Source organism: Bos indicus, chromosome 23 (genome assembly GCF_029378745.1).
Source record: "Bos indicus isolate NIAB-ARS_2022 breed Sahiwal x Tharparkar chromosome 23, NIAB-ARS_B.indTharparkar_mat_pri_1.0, whole genome shotgun sequence".
NCBI lineage: Eukaryota > Metazoa > Chordata > Mammalia > Artiodactyla > Bovidae > Bos > Bos indicus.
Window position 1 is genome coordinate 34,785,659 of NC_091782.1, and position 17,784 is coordinate 34,803,442.

Consider the following 17,784-nt stretch of genomic DNA (forward strand, 5'->3'; position numbering starts at 1 on the left):
CTCAGACTCAGTCCATCGAGTCAGTGATGCCATCCAGCCATCTCATCCTCTGTCGTCCCCTTCTCCTCCTGCCCCCAATCCCTCCCAGCATCAGAGTCTTTTCCAATGAGTCAACTCTTCGCATGAGGTGGCCAAAGTACTGGAGTTTCAGCTTTAGCATCATTCCTTCCAAAGAAATCCCAGGGCTGATCTCCTTCAGAATGGACTGATTGGACCTCCTTGCAGTCCAAGGGACTCTCAAGAGTCTTATCCAACACCACAGTAAATAACTATACCTCAATTTAAAAAAAACTGGGAAAAATTAAATATAAGTGTGCTATTCCCACCTCTTTATAATAATCTCACTCTATCTAACTTCAATTCCAATCACTATGTGATTATTACTTAAAAACAAGCTATAAGTGCAACCTTCTTTGACTAACAGCTCTTTCCTAATTAGGAACATTAGCCCAAATATAGTCTTTATTTTTCTTGAGCTAAGTAGAGGAGGATTGGGAAGTATGAAAGAAGAAGAAACAAATAAAAATTCTGTCATTGTTCTAATCAGAATTTCAACTGAGAATAAACTTTCTGACATGGGAATGTCCTTATTTCTCAGGTACATTAAGGAAACAAACATCAAAAATGACCCAGATGAACTCAACAATCTTATCAAGAAAAATTCTGATGTGTTAACATGGACACCGCGACCTGGAGCCACTCTTGATCTGGGTAGGATGCTAAAGGATCCAACAGACAGGTTTGGCTTAAATACTTAATAGAGAATAAAAATGATTCAGGGATTTTTTTTTTTCAATTTTACAAGAAAATAAAGGACATACTTATGGCCTCTTGGTAGGTCCCAATTCGTAGGAATATTAAGGTTGTTTTTTTTTTTTTGAGTAGCATCCTGAACTTGTCATGAATTAATATCCACACATCACTTTTTAAAATAGAAGTCTTACCATTCAAATAAAAAACTATTAAATAAGTATCTTTCAAATCTAAGGGATAAAAGATTGAATTTTTTTCTCAGTACTATAAATAATTTTCTCATCCTATATAATAGTTAACCCAAGTGTTTTCCTCATCTCAGAACCTGCCTTGAAGATAAAGAGTAAGGAAGTTTTTTCTTTGAAAGATAATTGATACAGCTCAAAGTGAAAAACAATGAGCCTGAGAGTTAGTTTTCATATGAGCATTAATTCAGTTCAGTTCAGTTCAGTCGCTCAGTCGTGTCCGACTCTTTGCGACCCAATGAATCGCAGCACGCCAGGCCTCCCTGTCCATCACCAACTCCCGGAGTTCACTCAGACTCACGTCCATCGAGTCAGTGATGCCATCCAGCCATCTCGTCCTCTGTCGTCCCCTTCTCCTCCTGCCCCCAATCCCTCCCAGAATCAGAGTCTTTTCCAATGAGTCAACCCTTCGCATGAGGTGGCCAAAGTACTGGAGTTTCAGCTTTAGCATCATTCCCTCCAAAGAAATCCCAGGGCTAATCTCCTTTAGAATGGACTGGTTGGATCTCCTTGCTGTCCAAGGGACTCTCAAGAGACTTCTCCAACACCACAGTTCAAAAGCATCAATTCTTCGGCGCTCAGCTTTCTTCACAGTCCAACTCTCACATCCATACATGACCACTGGAAAAACCATAGCCTTGACTAGACAGACCTTTGTTGGCAAAGTAATGTCTCTGCTTTTCAATATGCTATCTAGGTTGGTCATAACTTTCCTTCCAAGGAGTAAGCGTCTTTTAATTTCATGGCTGCAGTCACCATCTGCAGTGATTTTGGAGCCCCCCAAAATAAAGTCTGACACTGTTTCCACTGTTTCCCCATCTATTTGCCATGAAGTGATGGGACCAGATGCCATGATCTTAGTTTTCTGAATGTTGAGCTTTAAGCCAACATTTTCACTCTCCACTTTGACTTTCATCAAGAGGCTCTTTAGTTCTTCTTCACTTTCTGCCATAAGGGTGGTGTCATCTGCATATCTGAGGTTATTGATATTTCTCCCGGCAATCTGGATTCCAGCTTGTGCTTCTTCCAGCCCAGCGTTTCTCATGATGTACTCTGCATGTAAGTTAAATAAGCAGGGTGACAATATGCAGCCTTGACATGTTCCTTTTCCTATTTGGAACCAGTCTACCCAACTGCCAATTCCATAGACTGTACATTTGAACAGGAAACAGCGCACTGGGAGTGCCATTCAGGAACCTTGATGTCTCAGGCCTAGATTTTTCAAATACTTGCATGTGTGCTCAGTAGCTCCGTCACATCTAACTCTTTGCAGCACCGTGGACTGTAGCCCGTCAGATTCCTCTGTCTATGGAATTTTCCAGGCAAGAATACTGAAGTGGGTTGCTAGTTCCTTCTCCAGGGGATCTTCCCAACCCAGGGAATGCTTTACCACTGTGCCACTAGGAAGCCCCTTACAAATACTTGTTTTGAGCCAAATGAAACTGTTAGTTCCTCACCTTTATGTAGAAATGGACTAAATGTGTTGGAAATCTGGACACACCAAAAACACACCCCTCTCTTGGGCCTTACCTTTGCAAAGTTGGCACGAGTGGTGACGGCAGCTGATTATGACCTTTTGTAACCTCCCATACCCAACTGGTTGCCACATCTAGTCAATTCCGCTGCATAAAGCTCTTACAAATCCATCACTCTTGTTCTTCCGTTGTGACTTTAGCCTCTCACAATTTTTCACCTAGATTCCTGCAGTGGCCCCTGAACCTCTCCTCTGATCCATTCTTCAGCACATCCTGATCCTATGCTGGTCACAGTCCACTGGTGGGTTGAAAAATCAATGGCATTGACCACAACCAGGATTTTTTAAAAATGTAATAGAGTAAAATCAAATAGACCTGAGTACATTGCCCAAATACACATAACAAGGGATAGTATTATTTCAGGAAACTTTGTCTCACAGGGGCCCATGGTATGTGGGAGTCCTGATGTAAAATAGAATTCTTACTGGGATCACAGGCAAGGAATTTGAAAGCCCCTACTCTGCCTTGCTGCCAAAGATACTTTTTTTAAATGTAAAACTCTGTCCCCTTCCCTGCTTAAAATTCCTTAGAATCTCCCCAGAATCTCAAGGGTAAAAGCAGTTTGTATTCTCTAGATCAGGGGTGAGAGAAGTTTTCAATTATTTCAGGTTTTAGCAGGGCATTCAAGAGTCTGGCTTTTGGCATTTGCAGAATTCTCCATCCTCTCTCTCCAGTTCCCCAGATGTATTCTATGGTAATAATTCTCAAACTTGAAAGCACATCAGAATAACTCCAGTCACTTGGATAACTGCAGCTCCTTGGGTTCCACCCTCTAAGGTTCTGATTGGGTAGATAGGAGGCAGAGCCCAGGAATCTGCATTTGTATCATCAAGTTACACCAAAGCATCCTGGGTAACAAGAGGGTTGATTATTGTTGGATTCTCAATTGTAAGACACAGAGTAAGGGATATAGGGAGACTAAGTGCTTAACTCTGCCTTCTTGTGAGGGGAGGAGGGGGCAGGAGAGAACAGTAAATGTGTCCAGGAAGGCATTTGTGCCTTAGAAATCAGGAGGAGGTTTCAGAAAGTAGTTAAGAGAGCGAGAGAGATCGAGATTCTGGCACGTGCTGGAGAAGGGAGGTGCAAATAATGTCATGAGTTTGGTGAATACAGATAGTTTGTTTTTTTGTTTGTTTTCTAAAAAAATGTTTCTATTGAAATATAGTAGATTTACAATGTTGTGTTAGTAAATATATTTTCTTTGAGTAAGTGAATAGTATGCCATTCATTCAGAAAGGACTTACTGAGCTCCTTCTGTAAACATGGCATCATAGTAGGTACAGACAAACGGCTGTGAAGAGGTCCTTCCCTCATGAAGTCAAATCCACCCCAGTGTAGGGGCGGTAAGTGAAAAGGGAAGGAAAGGGTGAGACAGGAATTCCGTGTCTGGCCAGGGCTAGAAAGAATTTGCAAAACAGCCCAAGGAACTTGCCTGTGAGTAAGGAGAGCTTGAGAAAGTTATAAAGTGAGGAAGGAACATTACTGCATTGTTTTTTTAAAAAACCCATTTCACTTTGCAAAGGAGCATTTCCTGGGGGAGGAGGCCACAGTGGGAAGAACTGGAATCAGGAAGGCCAACTGGGAGGCTGAGGCTCTAGCTAGCAAGAGATTAGTGAGGCTATAAACTGAGATGAGGCGAGGAGTTGAGGAAGCAAATTTGAGATTCATTTAAAAGTTAGAAACTTTAGGATTTGACAAGTAATTTATTACCAAAACCAGTGCATCTCTAGCTGTGGTCAAACAATGGACTAAAAGTGTTGTTTTGAGAAATGCCACAGAGTTGCCTAATCTCTACCATCCAGGTGCCCATTTCCTTATCACCATTCCCTCATCCCGATCACATTCTATTCTATTGCCAGGATTCGAGTTTCCATGTCCCATGCAATGATCCATCCTCACACTGGATGGACAGCTTTAGGAATGTCAGAGAACTGTCATCCATATTGCTGACTGGGTTTCCAGGTACAGTTGCCCTGTCAGCTTTGATTAGTACAGAAAGATGACCGTATATTAGAGACACAAAATTCTGGGTATATCCCTAGGACAGGCTAAAGACATTCCTATGTTTAACAAATGTTTGTGGGACCTCTTCTACGGCTGGGCTTCCTTGGTGGCTCAGACAATAAAGAATCTACATGCAAAGCAGGAGACCAGGGTTCGATCCCTGGGTCAGGAAGATCCCCTGGAGAAGGGAATGGCAATCCACTCCAGTATTCTTACCTGGGAAATCCCATGGCCAGAGGAGCCTGGCAGGCTATAGTCCATGGAGTAGCAAAGAGGTGGACACAACTAACACTTTCTGTGTGCCAATCGCGGATGCTGCTCTCATCAAACTTATATTCTAGTGGAGCTGGGGGGGCAGGGCAGGTGTGAGCAGGCTTCTGCAAAATCAACATGACCATATTATATTTAACATTCCCATAATTTAGTGATTTGAGCTGAAAGGGTCCACATCAGTGGCTTTCCAACTTTTTTTTTTCAAGACAAGGACTTTTATCTTTAAATGTATTGACTTCGAGAGCCATCACACTAAACAATTAACAAGAGCTATTCTAGTTAAGGCTGGGGAGGTGTCCCCCAAGGCACTTCTGTGGGACCCCTGTGTACCACCTGAATGATCGAAAAGCTGCTCCTCTGATTGACTGCTGAAATTGAAGTGCTAACTTTTGCCTTCCTTCCTTATTTATTGCTGTCTTCTTTCCTTCTCTCATCTTTTTGTCTTTAAGCAAAGGCATCATTGAGCCTCCGGAGGGGACTAAAATTTACAAGGATTCCTGGGACTTTGGACCATATTTGAAAATCTTGAATGCTGCTGTAGGAGATGAAATATTTCGTCACTCATCCTGGATAAAAGAGTACTTCACTTGGGCTGGATTTAAGGATTATAACCTGGTGGTCAGGGTATGCTTATGAAGTGCCATTTGTCTTTGCTTTCCTGTATTATGGAAGTATATGAAAACCCCTTCGTATTCCAATTTGTTTCTCAATAAGCATTTTTTAAGTCCTACCATTTGCCTCACAGAGAATCGATGGGACAATGTGCTTAAACAATCCCTGTTTGAAAACGTTTTCATAGGAAGCATTCTGAGGTCCAGCTCAGTTTCTCTTTGGGAGGATTCTTTTTCTTCCCATCACCATGCGTTAGTTGCTTTTGTTTTGTCGATATTTTGCGGTGTTTTGGTTGTATGGTGGAAAAAGCTACTTCAACTGTGAAATTGGCAGGTGGTCACCAGAGAGGTGACATCTTGTAGCAGCAGGAAGTGGTAATTCTTATCTGCAGCGGTGGTAAGGAGTGAGGTGCACCAACCACAGGGTCAGCCTGGAACTTAAATTAGCCGTGACACGTACACACAGAGCTTATAGGCTCAAGTGGTTCATGCTGTAAGCTGGTCACCAGAAAACTGAGGATGTATCCAAAAACAAAATATGTCCTAAAAAGCAGGGGGTGAAAGAGAAAGAGGAGGTCTGAAATGGGCTGGAAATCCCTGCAGCACTTATCTGTATATTTTATCCCACTTATGTTTAGTGCCTGAATTTGTGCATGGGGAGCAAAGTTTAGGGAACGCATCAGGAAATGGACGACATTATACCCTTGGCAACAAAGATTGGTTACCCTCGGGGTGAGGACTATTTTCAGGTTTACCTTTCAACCCCTGAACATTAATACTTGGTAGCACACAATACTTAGCATTCTCAAAATCAGTAAGTCCTAAAAACCTACCCAGGGGTCAGTGCCAGGCTGTGCAAACTTTTTGCTGGTCAGTAATGAAACAAGTATGAGTATGCACGTGAGTATGGTTACAAAGATGTCAACTCTCTTTTCTTGGGATGAATTGTCATTATTCCAAGATTGTTGTTCAGTTGCCAAATTGTGTCCAACTCTTTGCGACCCCATAGACTGCAGCATGCCAGGCTTCCAAGATTAGTCCTTTCTATTTTTGAGGCATGAAAGCATTCTTCCTTTAATGAAATAAAAGGATAGTAGATGTAAAAATTTGTTTTAAGTCCTCACTTAGCAAAATGAAATATTGATGCCTCTATTAGCTCCCAAATATTTTTTTAGAAAATTGAAACCTGAAGACCTGACAAACTTTGGTCTAAATGAGATTTTCAGTTGAGTTATTAACGTGAAAAAGAGAAAATATTTGGAATTTTCAGTGACACTCTTTATGTTTGGATGCTAGGTGATGGTGAGAAACAGTCCACGTTTTATTTATCTTTTAGCCTGCAAACTACAGTGGTATTTGATAGCTCGTTACTAATTATACTTACTAATTACTAAGTATACTAATTATACATATATCTAAGACAGTGATAACCTTCTCTGTAAATTTGAATGAAGTTAGTGACATGAAGCAGTTTTGCTAGTGTAGAAGAGTAGGATTAGAATTCAATTCAGGAAAGAGAAGAGAGAGTTAGAGAGCCACATAGAGTGATAGGGAGAGCAGGAGAGAGAGAGGCAAGCCTCTTTTTATATTTACTCCACTTCATTGCTATCATTTGCTTGCACATTCTAGAATTTTTTGAGGATCTTGACAACCAGATTGATATGCTTCTTCCCTTTACCATGTTGTCATTTGCACAGATGATTGAGACAGATGAGGACTTCAGCCCTTTTCCTGGAGGATATGACTATTTGGTTGACTTTCTAGATTTATCCTTTCCAAAAGAAAGACCAAGCCGGGAACATCCATTTGAGGAAGTAAGCAGCAACACCAGTGGAAATGCTCCTTCCTTCCTTCTTTCCTTCCTTCCTAAATAAATTTTTTAATTTACTCCAAAAAAAATTTGGAGTAACTTTAGATTTACAGTAAAGTCGCAGGGACACCACAGAGAATGTTAACATACTACTTTAACATGCTACATTTGTCACAACTAATATGCCGGTATTGAAAGAATATTTTTAACTAAACTCCATACTTGCTTCTTTTTGAGTCATTTGCAAAGACTGGCTTTTCTACCTGCTTCCTTCCAAACAGCTGGCCCGCCTGTGCTGTTAGCAGACCTGCAAGCATTGATCTTTGTCTGCCCCTTTACCTTTTCTCCAGCAATGTCTCCTTCCGCAAACAAACCCTGTTGGTGGCTTTCTACAGAAAACTGTCAACATAAACCAACGCATATTTTGAGTTCCAACTTTTAGCAGATCCCTAGCCCAAGTCAGGCATGATGTTAAAAGCTGGGGCTTTGGACACAATGTCAAGACTGGTATGGGTTCCCTACCCCTGCTGATTAGGATTACTGACTATGAGCCTTTGAATCCCCATTCAAGTCTTTTTTTTTTATTTTCTCCCCCTTCTGTGGGGCTTCTTCGTACTTTATAATGTTTTTATGATAGTCAAATGACATAATATATATGAGCATGGATTGTAATTTTAAATTCTATGTACATGTAAGAATCACTAAATAAATTAGGAGGGTGTATAGTCTGCCCTTAAGCATATTAAACGTGTGCCATATAAATGTGTAATGCCTTAATTATAGAGTTACCTTCACTTTCACTTTTTACTTTCATTCATTGGAGAAGGAAATGGCAACCCACTCCAGTGTTCTTGCCTGGAGAATCCCAGGGACGGGGGAGCCTGGTGGGCTGCCGTCTATGGGGTTGCACAGAGTTGGACATGACTGAAGTGACTTAGCAGCAGCAGCAGATGTACCTTTGTATAATAGGCCTGTTCTTAAACTACATTTTAATAATTGGATTTGTATTTTTATGTTTAGTACTTGCTGTTGAAGAGAATCCTATGCTGAAACTTTGGTAAAACCGATAATCTACTGCCTGCTTTGGGGGTTTTAAAAAACTGAGTTTTCACACATAGGAAAACACTACATGAAACACCGATTTTAAGCAAAATGAACCTGATATTTTATTGCCTTTTTTTTTTTTTACCAAACTCATACATAACACAGCTTCATAAATATTAAGTCATTTAATATAACAACCATGATATGAATCGATATTACTATACTCCCCTACAGATGAGAAAAATGCCATGCCAAGAGGTTCAATAATCTGCCCAAGGTCATACAGCTTGTAAATCCTGCTGAAGGCTTTAGCAGCAAGGGGTCTAACTGCAGAGTCTGTGTATTTAGCCACTGCATTGCTTCTTAAATCTGAACTTACGAAACTTATAAATTAAGGTATCTGTTAACCATCAGGAAGATTTTTCCTTGGAATTTTTAAAATCACAAGTTCACTTAAAATACGTCATTGAAAAAAAAAAGGCTTGTTTTTACAGCTTTTCACATTGCTTCTGTTGAATACAGCTAGCAACAGCTCTCTGTAATACAAATGAGCAGACTTGCCACACCATGGGGCAAATCGTCATGCCTGCCGCATACATGGTGGTCCCTATTTTGACTCAAGTGCTTTTATATCTCAGGATATTAGTGATATTTCTGTATGTTGAGGTTTGTTTAAGGAGGTTATCCTTGGAAGAGCTCCATCTCTTGCCACTTGGAGCCTTCTCATATTGCCTTTTTTGGAGGGGAGGCATTCACTGCCTTTCAAACACATGAATGTATTTTCTATCATGCCAACTCTCCATCTTTCCTAGATGCCCGGCTCCTAGCACTCTCAGGAGCTCCCGCTCTCGGCTGGATGGGCTCCTCTCTAGGTCTGCTGCCAATCTGTCACCCTGTGACCTCCCTCAGCCTCTTCTAGACCCCACCCATGTCTTCACTTCTTTGCTTTCCTCCTTTGTGGTATTTTCTGCTTAGGTATCTGCTGAAGAAAGTTTGCACAGGAGCTACCCTTTAAGTATTTTCCTGTCTGATCTTGCACAACAGCTTGCTGAACACATCATGCTGGGTGGCAGTCACTTTCCACGGACGCCTGAAGGCATTGCTCCTTTGGCTTCTAGCTGCATGCACTGCTGCTTATCGCAGGCTGACCTTCCTTCCACTGTGGTGACTTTTAAGAATCAAGGGATTAGTCTATATTTACCAAAAAAAAAAAAAAAAGACCTTTTCAAGCTGACTCAGGGCTCTCTGTATATGGGTAAGACCTATTATCCAGCAGGCTTTACTTGAAGGTGGGGGTTACATGCTTAAATGCTCACAGATGGACCCCAGGCAGATCTTTAACTAGGTGGAGTTGAGTGGGGACTGGGTCAAGTGGAAAGCATGGGAAGGGAGGAGCCCCTACTGAGCTCCAGCTGATCCTCTGCATTTTCCAGAAAACTTGGATATCTGGATTTTCATGTGAAATATCTAGATTTATAAATGTGGAAGGCCAATTCGGTTTTTTAAAAGGGAGTAGGCTATGAACTATAACCCAGATTGTATGTGGATAAGGGAGCACTCATTTAAGTTTATGAAGGTGAGGAGCCAGCTATTAGGCTGAGGGGCTCTTAAATATCAAAATGTGGAGGTCCTTGTATTTGTGATAAGGCATCACAAATACACTCCCTGCCTTCATTCTTCCTGTAAAGTTGATTCCATTTCGTCAGAGAACTGTCTGAAGGCATTTGGCCCTGGAACCATGTGTAAGCCTAGGGAAGTGGGTGCTCACTGTTTCATGTACCTAATTTTGTGCTCTGTGCCCCTGCTGTTATCCACAGTACCTACCTCTTCTCATTCCAAATCCGAATGTCCTTTCTCATACTCTCCTGGATTCTGCAGCCTCTGGCCTGTTCTTTAATGCCACTCACCTAGCTGCTTTCCACGTTCACATTCATTAGTTGAAATCTCCTGCCAATGATTCACTTCACTTTTTCTTCATTGTGGCGGCTCATACCTGTGCAGTTGCTTTGTCACCAACTTCAGTTGCATCCAGAAGTGGGTGGAAGGCAGGTTATGCATGGGATCTGTCCATCATTTTGAAGTAGAAGTCCTTTCTCAGCACCAGTGACACTAGGCCTCCTAACTTCTCTTCTTCTGTATTCTTTGGGGGTCTCTTTCTCCAGCCACCACTTACATCTCCTGTTTTCCATCAGGGTTCTGTGCTCAACCCACTCATCTTCTCAAGCCTGTATCTGAGTGAACACATTTGCTACCACCACTTCTCTGCTAATGGCTCCAAAAACCTGTATGTCCTGCCCAGACTTTGCCCAGCTCCCACCAACACTGTCTAGCTTTGAATTCATTAGAGTTAATTGCCTACTGGATAATATCACCTGGTTTTCCAAATCCTTGTACCTCATTGTTCAAAATTCAACTCGTCGTTGTTCTCTTAAAACTGCTCTTTCTTGTTTTCTGTCTGATCATTGGCAATGTTAGTGCCTCCACCCCCTCTCCCCAACCCACCAGTGACTCCAGCTAGAAGCCAAGCTTTTCACCTTTTCCCTTTCTCCTCATCCCCAGATCTAATCAAACCACCAAGACCTTTCCATTTTATAGTTCAAACATTTCTCAAAGCCTGCCTGATTCTTCCACGTGCTTGTCTCTAGTTTGAAAGATCATGAAAGACCTTCTCTCCTCCACTGCAAGGAATTCGATTTTGATACTGCACCTTAGCTGGGCAGTCCTCAACTTGACAAGCTGCACAGTCATGTTTCGGAGTCTCTGTTGGCAAAATAAGAGATCCTTTGACCTGTGTTTGCCTTCTCAGTTCACAGTGGATGTCACTGTTTTGTCAAATGGTGTGGGAAAGAGAAATAAACCCAAACACCAGTCTTCTGATCATTCTGTCATTTATGATAAAGTTGCCTCTACTGGCATTAGCATATTTATCAGAAGAAAAAATGTGATGCTGGATACTGAAAAAGTATGCTAATGAAGTGTTAAAACCATGTCCAACCTTAGTAACTTCCCATCACACTACTTCATGCTTTTTTTTTTTTTAATTTCATAAATATCTCTTTTTTTCTCACAACAGTAACACAGGAGACCAAGGCTTAGCAAGGTTAAGGTCACATGATTAGTAAGTGCTGAGCTGAGACTCAAAACCATCTCTGCTTGTCTCCTAACCCTGGGCACTTTTGACTAGTCAACAGATCCTGTGTCAGGAGTTGGGATTCTTGAAAGGTAAGGGCCTTGGCCACTGAATTAAGGTACTCTTGCTCAGTGGCAGGCCTTGTTTTACACATTTTATGTACATTGACTCAGTGAATCTTCACCACGGTCCCTTGAGAGGGATGGTCTATTATCTCCATTTTATAGAAGAGGAAACTGAGGCACAGAATGGTGGCCAGGATCACACAGCTAGACCATGGATTTGAGCCATGGTCAAATCAGCAATCTGATTCTGTCTGTGCTCTCTGTCACTCTGCTCCGCCCTACTCTGCTCCCCCAGCTCCGGATATACTTCCTGTTTTCCTTCCTTCAATTTCTGCTGCACTCAGATGTCCTCTCCCCACCTACCTCAGCCTGAGATGTCAACTTCAGTAGGCTCTTCTCCTTGACTTCTCAGAGCCCTGCCTTATAGACAGCTGCCTCTTTCAGGGACACAAGGGGTTGATACCAATGCTCTGTGCTGGCTGGGGCGCCCCTGCTAGTTGTTCCGTATCTGTTTCAGATTCGGAGCCGGGTTGACGTCATCAGACACGTGGTGAAGAATGGTCTGCTCTGGGACGACCTGTATATAGGATTCCAAACCCGGCTCCAGCGGGATCCTGACATATACCATCATCTGTAAGTCTGAAAATGCCTGCCGTGCCCTAGGCCACTGCAGAGGATGCTGTGGGTGTATAAGCAGAGTCAGTGGCTGACTCTGCCCCCAAATTTTGATGGATGTGGGCGATTCCACCATCAGCGCTTTATTTCTTTGTTAATCTGTTGAAAAGCTAATCTGGTTAGGAAAATAACATTTTAAAGAGTCACTGTTTCTACATTCATGCAAATATGTTTCAGTCTCTTTTAAAAGTGGTTCTTGGTACAGGAAAGGGAAGGGCTTTATAAGAGAGAAAGGGTGTGCCTGGCCGAGACAGGAACAAGGAGGGGCTGTTTATGTGCAGACTTGATCATTGAAGACAATCATTTTCCATGTCACAATTTTGTCAGTGCCCAGCTCTGAGCATGACTTTGGTGAGCTAGTTGGTTAAGGGAATGGCCCTCTGAATCTCTACCTGCTTACACTTTAAAACCGTGCAAGTTTCTCACTGCAAAACTGTATATGTCTTTGAGACTGTCGTTGGACTAGCTGAGCTAAGGGTCAGGAAGGCCCACTTGCTATCTTCATATTTACAAAAATAAACAGCAAGAGGGAGAATACTTTCTTATCATTACCACTGACCTTGTGAAAAGTTCAGGAATTTAATTTTAAACAAGCAAAGCCTACTATCTAGTTTCTGCCTTGAGCTCAAAAGCACAGGCATGTCTTGAATTTTCTTTTTTATTTCTTTTTGAATGTTTTGAAGTGATTTTTAATAAAAAGAAATAAACCTATCCTGCCCACACCTCCCCGAAAACTGTATCTGTTTTCTGCTGTTCCCTCCACCCACTCTCCCAGGTAACACTTGATCAGACTACAACGTGTATCATCCCAGGCCTATTTCTGAGTGCATCAGCACTTCAGTAATTTCATTTGTTCTCAATAAAACGTCCCACATAGTTGGGGAGGGGAGGTTATTGTTGCTGCTGTTCTTTAATGTCATCCTAGTACATATATAATTTGCATTGTTACTCATTAATTTATCTTTGGGGTCCCTAGTGTTGGGACACATAGATCAACCTCAAACATTTTACCTGCTAAAAAACATTCCAAGTTTTGCTCATTTTCAGCAGCACTTATACTTCTTGTTCTGGAAAAAAAGGAAATGTAGCAACTTTGGTGGAGATTTGAAGGTTACTTCTCTTTAAAAAAATAATGCCATCTTGGGTTGGGAAGATCCCCTAGAGAAGGGAAAGGCTACCCACTCCAGTATTCTGGCCTGGAGAATTCCATGGACTATACAGTCCATGGGGTTGCAAAGAGTTGAACACGAATGAGAGTCTTTCACTTTCACTTGGAAGTTTCTAGGATACTGATGCTGAAGACTATTTTGTTATATTGTTTTGATAACACAGGTCATAAATGTAAGAGAAGTGTAAGTGTAAGAGAATTCCATAATAAATCTTGGAAAGCAGTCACAGCCCAATTTATCTTTGTTGTTCTCAAAATGGGATTTATGAGTTTATTAAATATTTTTCTGGTCATAAAACCAATACATATCTACTGCAGGAAATTTTTTTTTTAATGTTTAAAAATAAAAACCCTCCTTAACAAAAAACAGTTAAAACAACAAATGACCCCACCATCCAGAGAGGCAATTTGTATTTTGGTATCTAGTTCCTTTTGGAAAAGGAAATGGCAAACCGCTCCAGTATTCTTGCCTGGAAAATTCCATGGACAGAGGAGCCTGGCGGGCTATGGTCCGTGGGGTCACAAACAGTCAGACACGACTGAATGACTAATACACACACGTCTAGATAATCTTTTGTCACAGGCACTTTTTTAAAAAATAAAAATGGGACAGTACTATATGTACTTTTGTACCTACGTGTTTACTGAACAATCTTTGATGCACCCTGTAAGTTTCTAACTTTTCATTATTTGAAATGACGTTTTGGCAAATAAACTTGTTGATGTGGCATGCATACTTTCATAGTGGTTTCTTAGGATAAATTCCTAGAAGTGGAGCTGCTAGTATCCAACACACACGCAGCGTGAAGACTTTTGATGCATCTGCCAGATTGTTCTGAGGAAGCCAGCTCACCTTCCCAGAAATAGTGTACCAGCCCGCTTACCTGCACCCTCACCAATACTGGGTCCTAATGCTTTTGTGTATAGAATACAAATCTATATTTTACATATGCTAATTCCTTAAAGCAAGGCCTATCACAGACAAATAAAAATAAGACACAGTTGTCACGTTTTAAGGGACTGCATTCAACGTACTGGAAATGTGAAACTACACGAATATCTGAAACAGTACAACAAATGCTGTCTCAGGGAGAGCAGAGTACCAGGTACCAGACAGATCTTGGCAAAACAATGGGCATGGACGTTTCCAAAACATATTTTTCTGCTTTATCCCTTTCACAGGTTTTGGAACCATTTTCAAATAAAACTCCCCCTAACACCGCCTGACTGGAAGTCCTTCCTGATGTACTGTGGGTAGAGAGGACCTGAGATCTCCCAGGTAAAGCAGCTTGTGGATCTGGGAGACACATACATTTCCATCCCATCACATTTGTTTTTGGCATTTGAAGGTTGGGGAATATTTTCAATATGCTGAAATGGAGGGAGAGATGATAGAATAATCCAGACAGAAGGAGTGAGTAAAGTTAAAAGGTTGTAAAATATAAGATGAATTAGAACCATGGCAGGTCCTCCTGATGTGGTAAAGAAGGAAGGGAAAGCAGGAATGAGGCATGAATGGCCCTGGAGAACAAAGAGTCAGGAGGTTCAATGAGGATGCTGAGGAGGTTCTGTAGTTGTGAAAAAGTGGGAGGTGTCCAAGGTAAGGAGGCAGCTGAATGAGGGATTGCCAAGTCCAAGGTCTTGCTGATGGAGCAGATCTGAATAAAGATAGGTGAAAGGACATCTGTATAATGAAAGGGAGCAGAGATGAAGATCTCAGCTGTCGGGAGGTTGATGCGTGCATTTCCAAGTTGCCTTATCAAGGAAGCAGGCCTATGGTGGTCAACACATGAGACTTGGAAACTGACCACTTGAATTAAAATCTTCATTCTGTCACCTACTTTGTGACCTTTGGGGAATCTGTGTCTCAGATTTTCATCTATGAAGTGAACATAATAATAGCACCTATCTCATGGGGTTATGTCATATTCCTCAGGTCCTTCTAGAAGAGTGAGTGACGCACGGTAAGTGTACAATAAACGTTGACCATAACAGCCTTATGAAAGAAACAGGAGAATTATGGGACCTATAACCATTCATAGGGTGAATCTATAAAAAGTTGGGAGGAGAGTCATTTCAGTTTACTGCCCAGCTTTAGAGTCTCGCTTACCTTAAAGAATCATAGACTATATAACCTGAACTAAAGACTAAAAATAAAAATTCACCTCAGTGCAATAAAAACTTAAAAAATAAGAGTTTCATACTGCTGTTCATTAGTAATATCTTTAATTCACAGGGATACTAAGCTACATGAAAAATTCAAGTATTCATTGATGCTGTATCTTGAACATGAAGCTTATACCAAAGAGACTATGCCTTACTGACATCAGCAATGGATAATCAAATATTGTGTTTGTGAAATGTTCACATATCTTATGTTTTTGGATCACTACATAACCAGATTATTAATATTTTAATTATTCTGTCCATAATTTTATGTAAAAGAACCCATGAATGCAATAGGAACAAATTCTCTAGGGAAAACAAAGACAACAGGAGATGTAAATCCAAGTATAGAAGAAGTAGAACAGGAGAAAAGGTTTCCTAGAAGACAAGGAAAAGAAAGGGTGGGGGAGCAGATGTTGGGTTGGAAGAAGAGAAGAAAGGAGAGAAATAGATAAATGAAAGGCTATAAGAAGAAAATAAGAAAGATAAAAAGTTAAAATGGAACTTTAAAAGAATGTAAACATAGACATTTTGTTCCTTAATAGATTGACTCCCCAGATAGAGTCCATGAATATAACTGAGTAAGAAGCGTTCATGAGCTGTTTTCAGTTTTTGAAAAAGTTTCATTGAAATCATATATTTACCAAAACAAGGTTGCAGAGGCTACCCAAGATGTAAAATTTCATTGGGACTGAAATAATTTTGGTTCAGTGACAAAATTTATTACTTAATGTATATTATAAATTCTAACAAATAGTGGTATCTTTGAATAAAATACATGAACACTAGCTAATGATAAAGTGAGTCCTATAGACAAAAATCTTTCAAGGTCAATAGAATAATCAACAGTCAAGACCTATATCTTGAAAAAATTAAGAAGTCCTCTTCTGAACACTTGAAAACACTGTTGCAATGGTTAAAACCCACAACTAATTTATCTGTTTCTGTTAACGTCTATAGTTTTTGATGATTTTCCTGTGATTATCACACTATCTCTAGGAATATGTGATTGTTGACTACGTTTCTATTTTAATATTGATGTTTCCAGCACACAAAAACCTCTCATTGATCTGAACATCAAAACTGATTTCCTAATTGTGTTTACTACCTCTTTAATTCTGAGGATTAAGATTTAAGATTCTCCTTAAATCTCATGATTATCTACTTCTTACAAAGATAATAATATGATATTTGATGTCTCTGATTCACTTCATACATTCTACCTATGTTTTGTGATGTACGCTATATAGTAAATTATTCAATTATTACTGGAAAATAAATGTAATGTATATCAGTATATGAATATATGATAAAATGTGTATGATGAGCAAATAAAAGATTATTTTAAAATATGGATGTTTTCTTTCCACCAAGCCTATCTTTATTTTCATGCTGTCTTCCTAGCTATCATCTTCTGATACCCTGACTCCAGCAATTCTTTGATATTATAAGACCTTTAGTCCATTGACCCTGCATGTCCTCACTTTTCTTCTTAGTCATCTTTGATTCTTTTCTAGTTGTGTCCACATCACCCTCTTCTGTCATTTTTCTACCCTACCTGCCCTCTTTCCCTCTCTCATATCTCAGATCTCATTTCCATGACTTCCAAACTATGAAATCATTCTTTATACTTTGCCCTAACATCCACTGCATCAGCAGATCCCATCACCTTTACTTTCAAAATACACCCAGAGTATAACCACTTTCCCCCATCTCCACTGCTATCAACCTCAGGAGAAAACAGAAACCCACAGAGATAATCTTGGCATTAGGGGCTGGTTTTCTTTATGACATGGAGAGGGCAGGAGGAGAAAGGGACGACAGAAGATGAAATGGTTGGATGGCATCACCAACTCAATGGACATGGGTTTGAGTGGACTCCGGGAGTTGGTGATGGACAGGGAGGCCTGGCGTGCTGTGGTTCATGGGGTCGCAAAGAGTCGGACATGACTGAGGGACTGAACTGAACTGAACTGAATGGATAGGCATCTGTTCCTGCCAAGAAAGGCTAACAAGCTGAATGCCTTGAAACAAGCTCAGAGCCATTCAAGGGAATGCTGGGAAAGCCATCTTTAGGGAGGTGACTTGCAGACTACACAATCCTAAAGCCACTTTAGAGGGTACCAGGGTAAAAGCTAGCAGCTGGGAGCTGTTGCTCATCTCATATTTCAGGAGCCCAACTCTGAAGAAACGAAGGAACTGAAACCCACTTCCTTCTCTAGTGCTCCTCTAGTGCCCTCTACAGACAAAGCTTAACTTCACACTAGCTGTTGTTTCCTTGCCAAGTTGCGTCCAGACTTTTGTG

The 17,784-nt window shown here is 40.8% G+C and overlaps 1 protein-coding gene across 5 annotated transcripts in view; it reads left to right on the forward strand.

The window, feature by feature from the left end:
* The window catches only part of LOC109577194 (cytidine monophosphate-N-acetylneuraminic acid hydroxylase), an 82,745-nt gene extending 65,914 nt beyond the window's left edge, over positions 1–16,831 (forward strand). For all 5 annotated transcript variants that reach the window (XM_019986004.2, XM_019986005.2, XM_019985998.2 and 2 more), the window contains 6 exons: positions 599–739; positions 5,260–5,434; positions 7,119–7,235; positions 11,988–12,103; positions 14,496–14,592; positions 15,550–16,831. In XM_019986004.2, the coding sequence (XP_019841563.2) occupies positions 599–739; positions 5,260–5,434; positions 7,119–7,235; positions 11,988–12,103; positions 14,496–14,571 (625 nt within the window). In that variant the 3' untranslated portion in view covers positions 14,572–14,592; positions 15,550–16,831. The remainder of the gene's footprint in view (positions 1–598; positions 740–5,259; positions 5,435–7,118; positions 7,236–11,987; positions 12,104–14,495; positions 14,593–15,549) is intronic.
* The last annotated feature ends 953 nt before the right edge of the window (positions 16,832–17,784 follow it).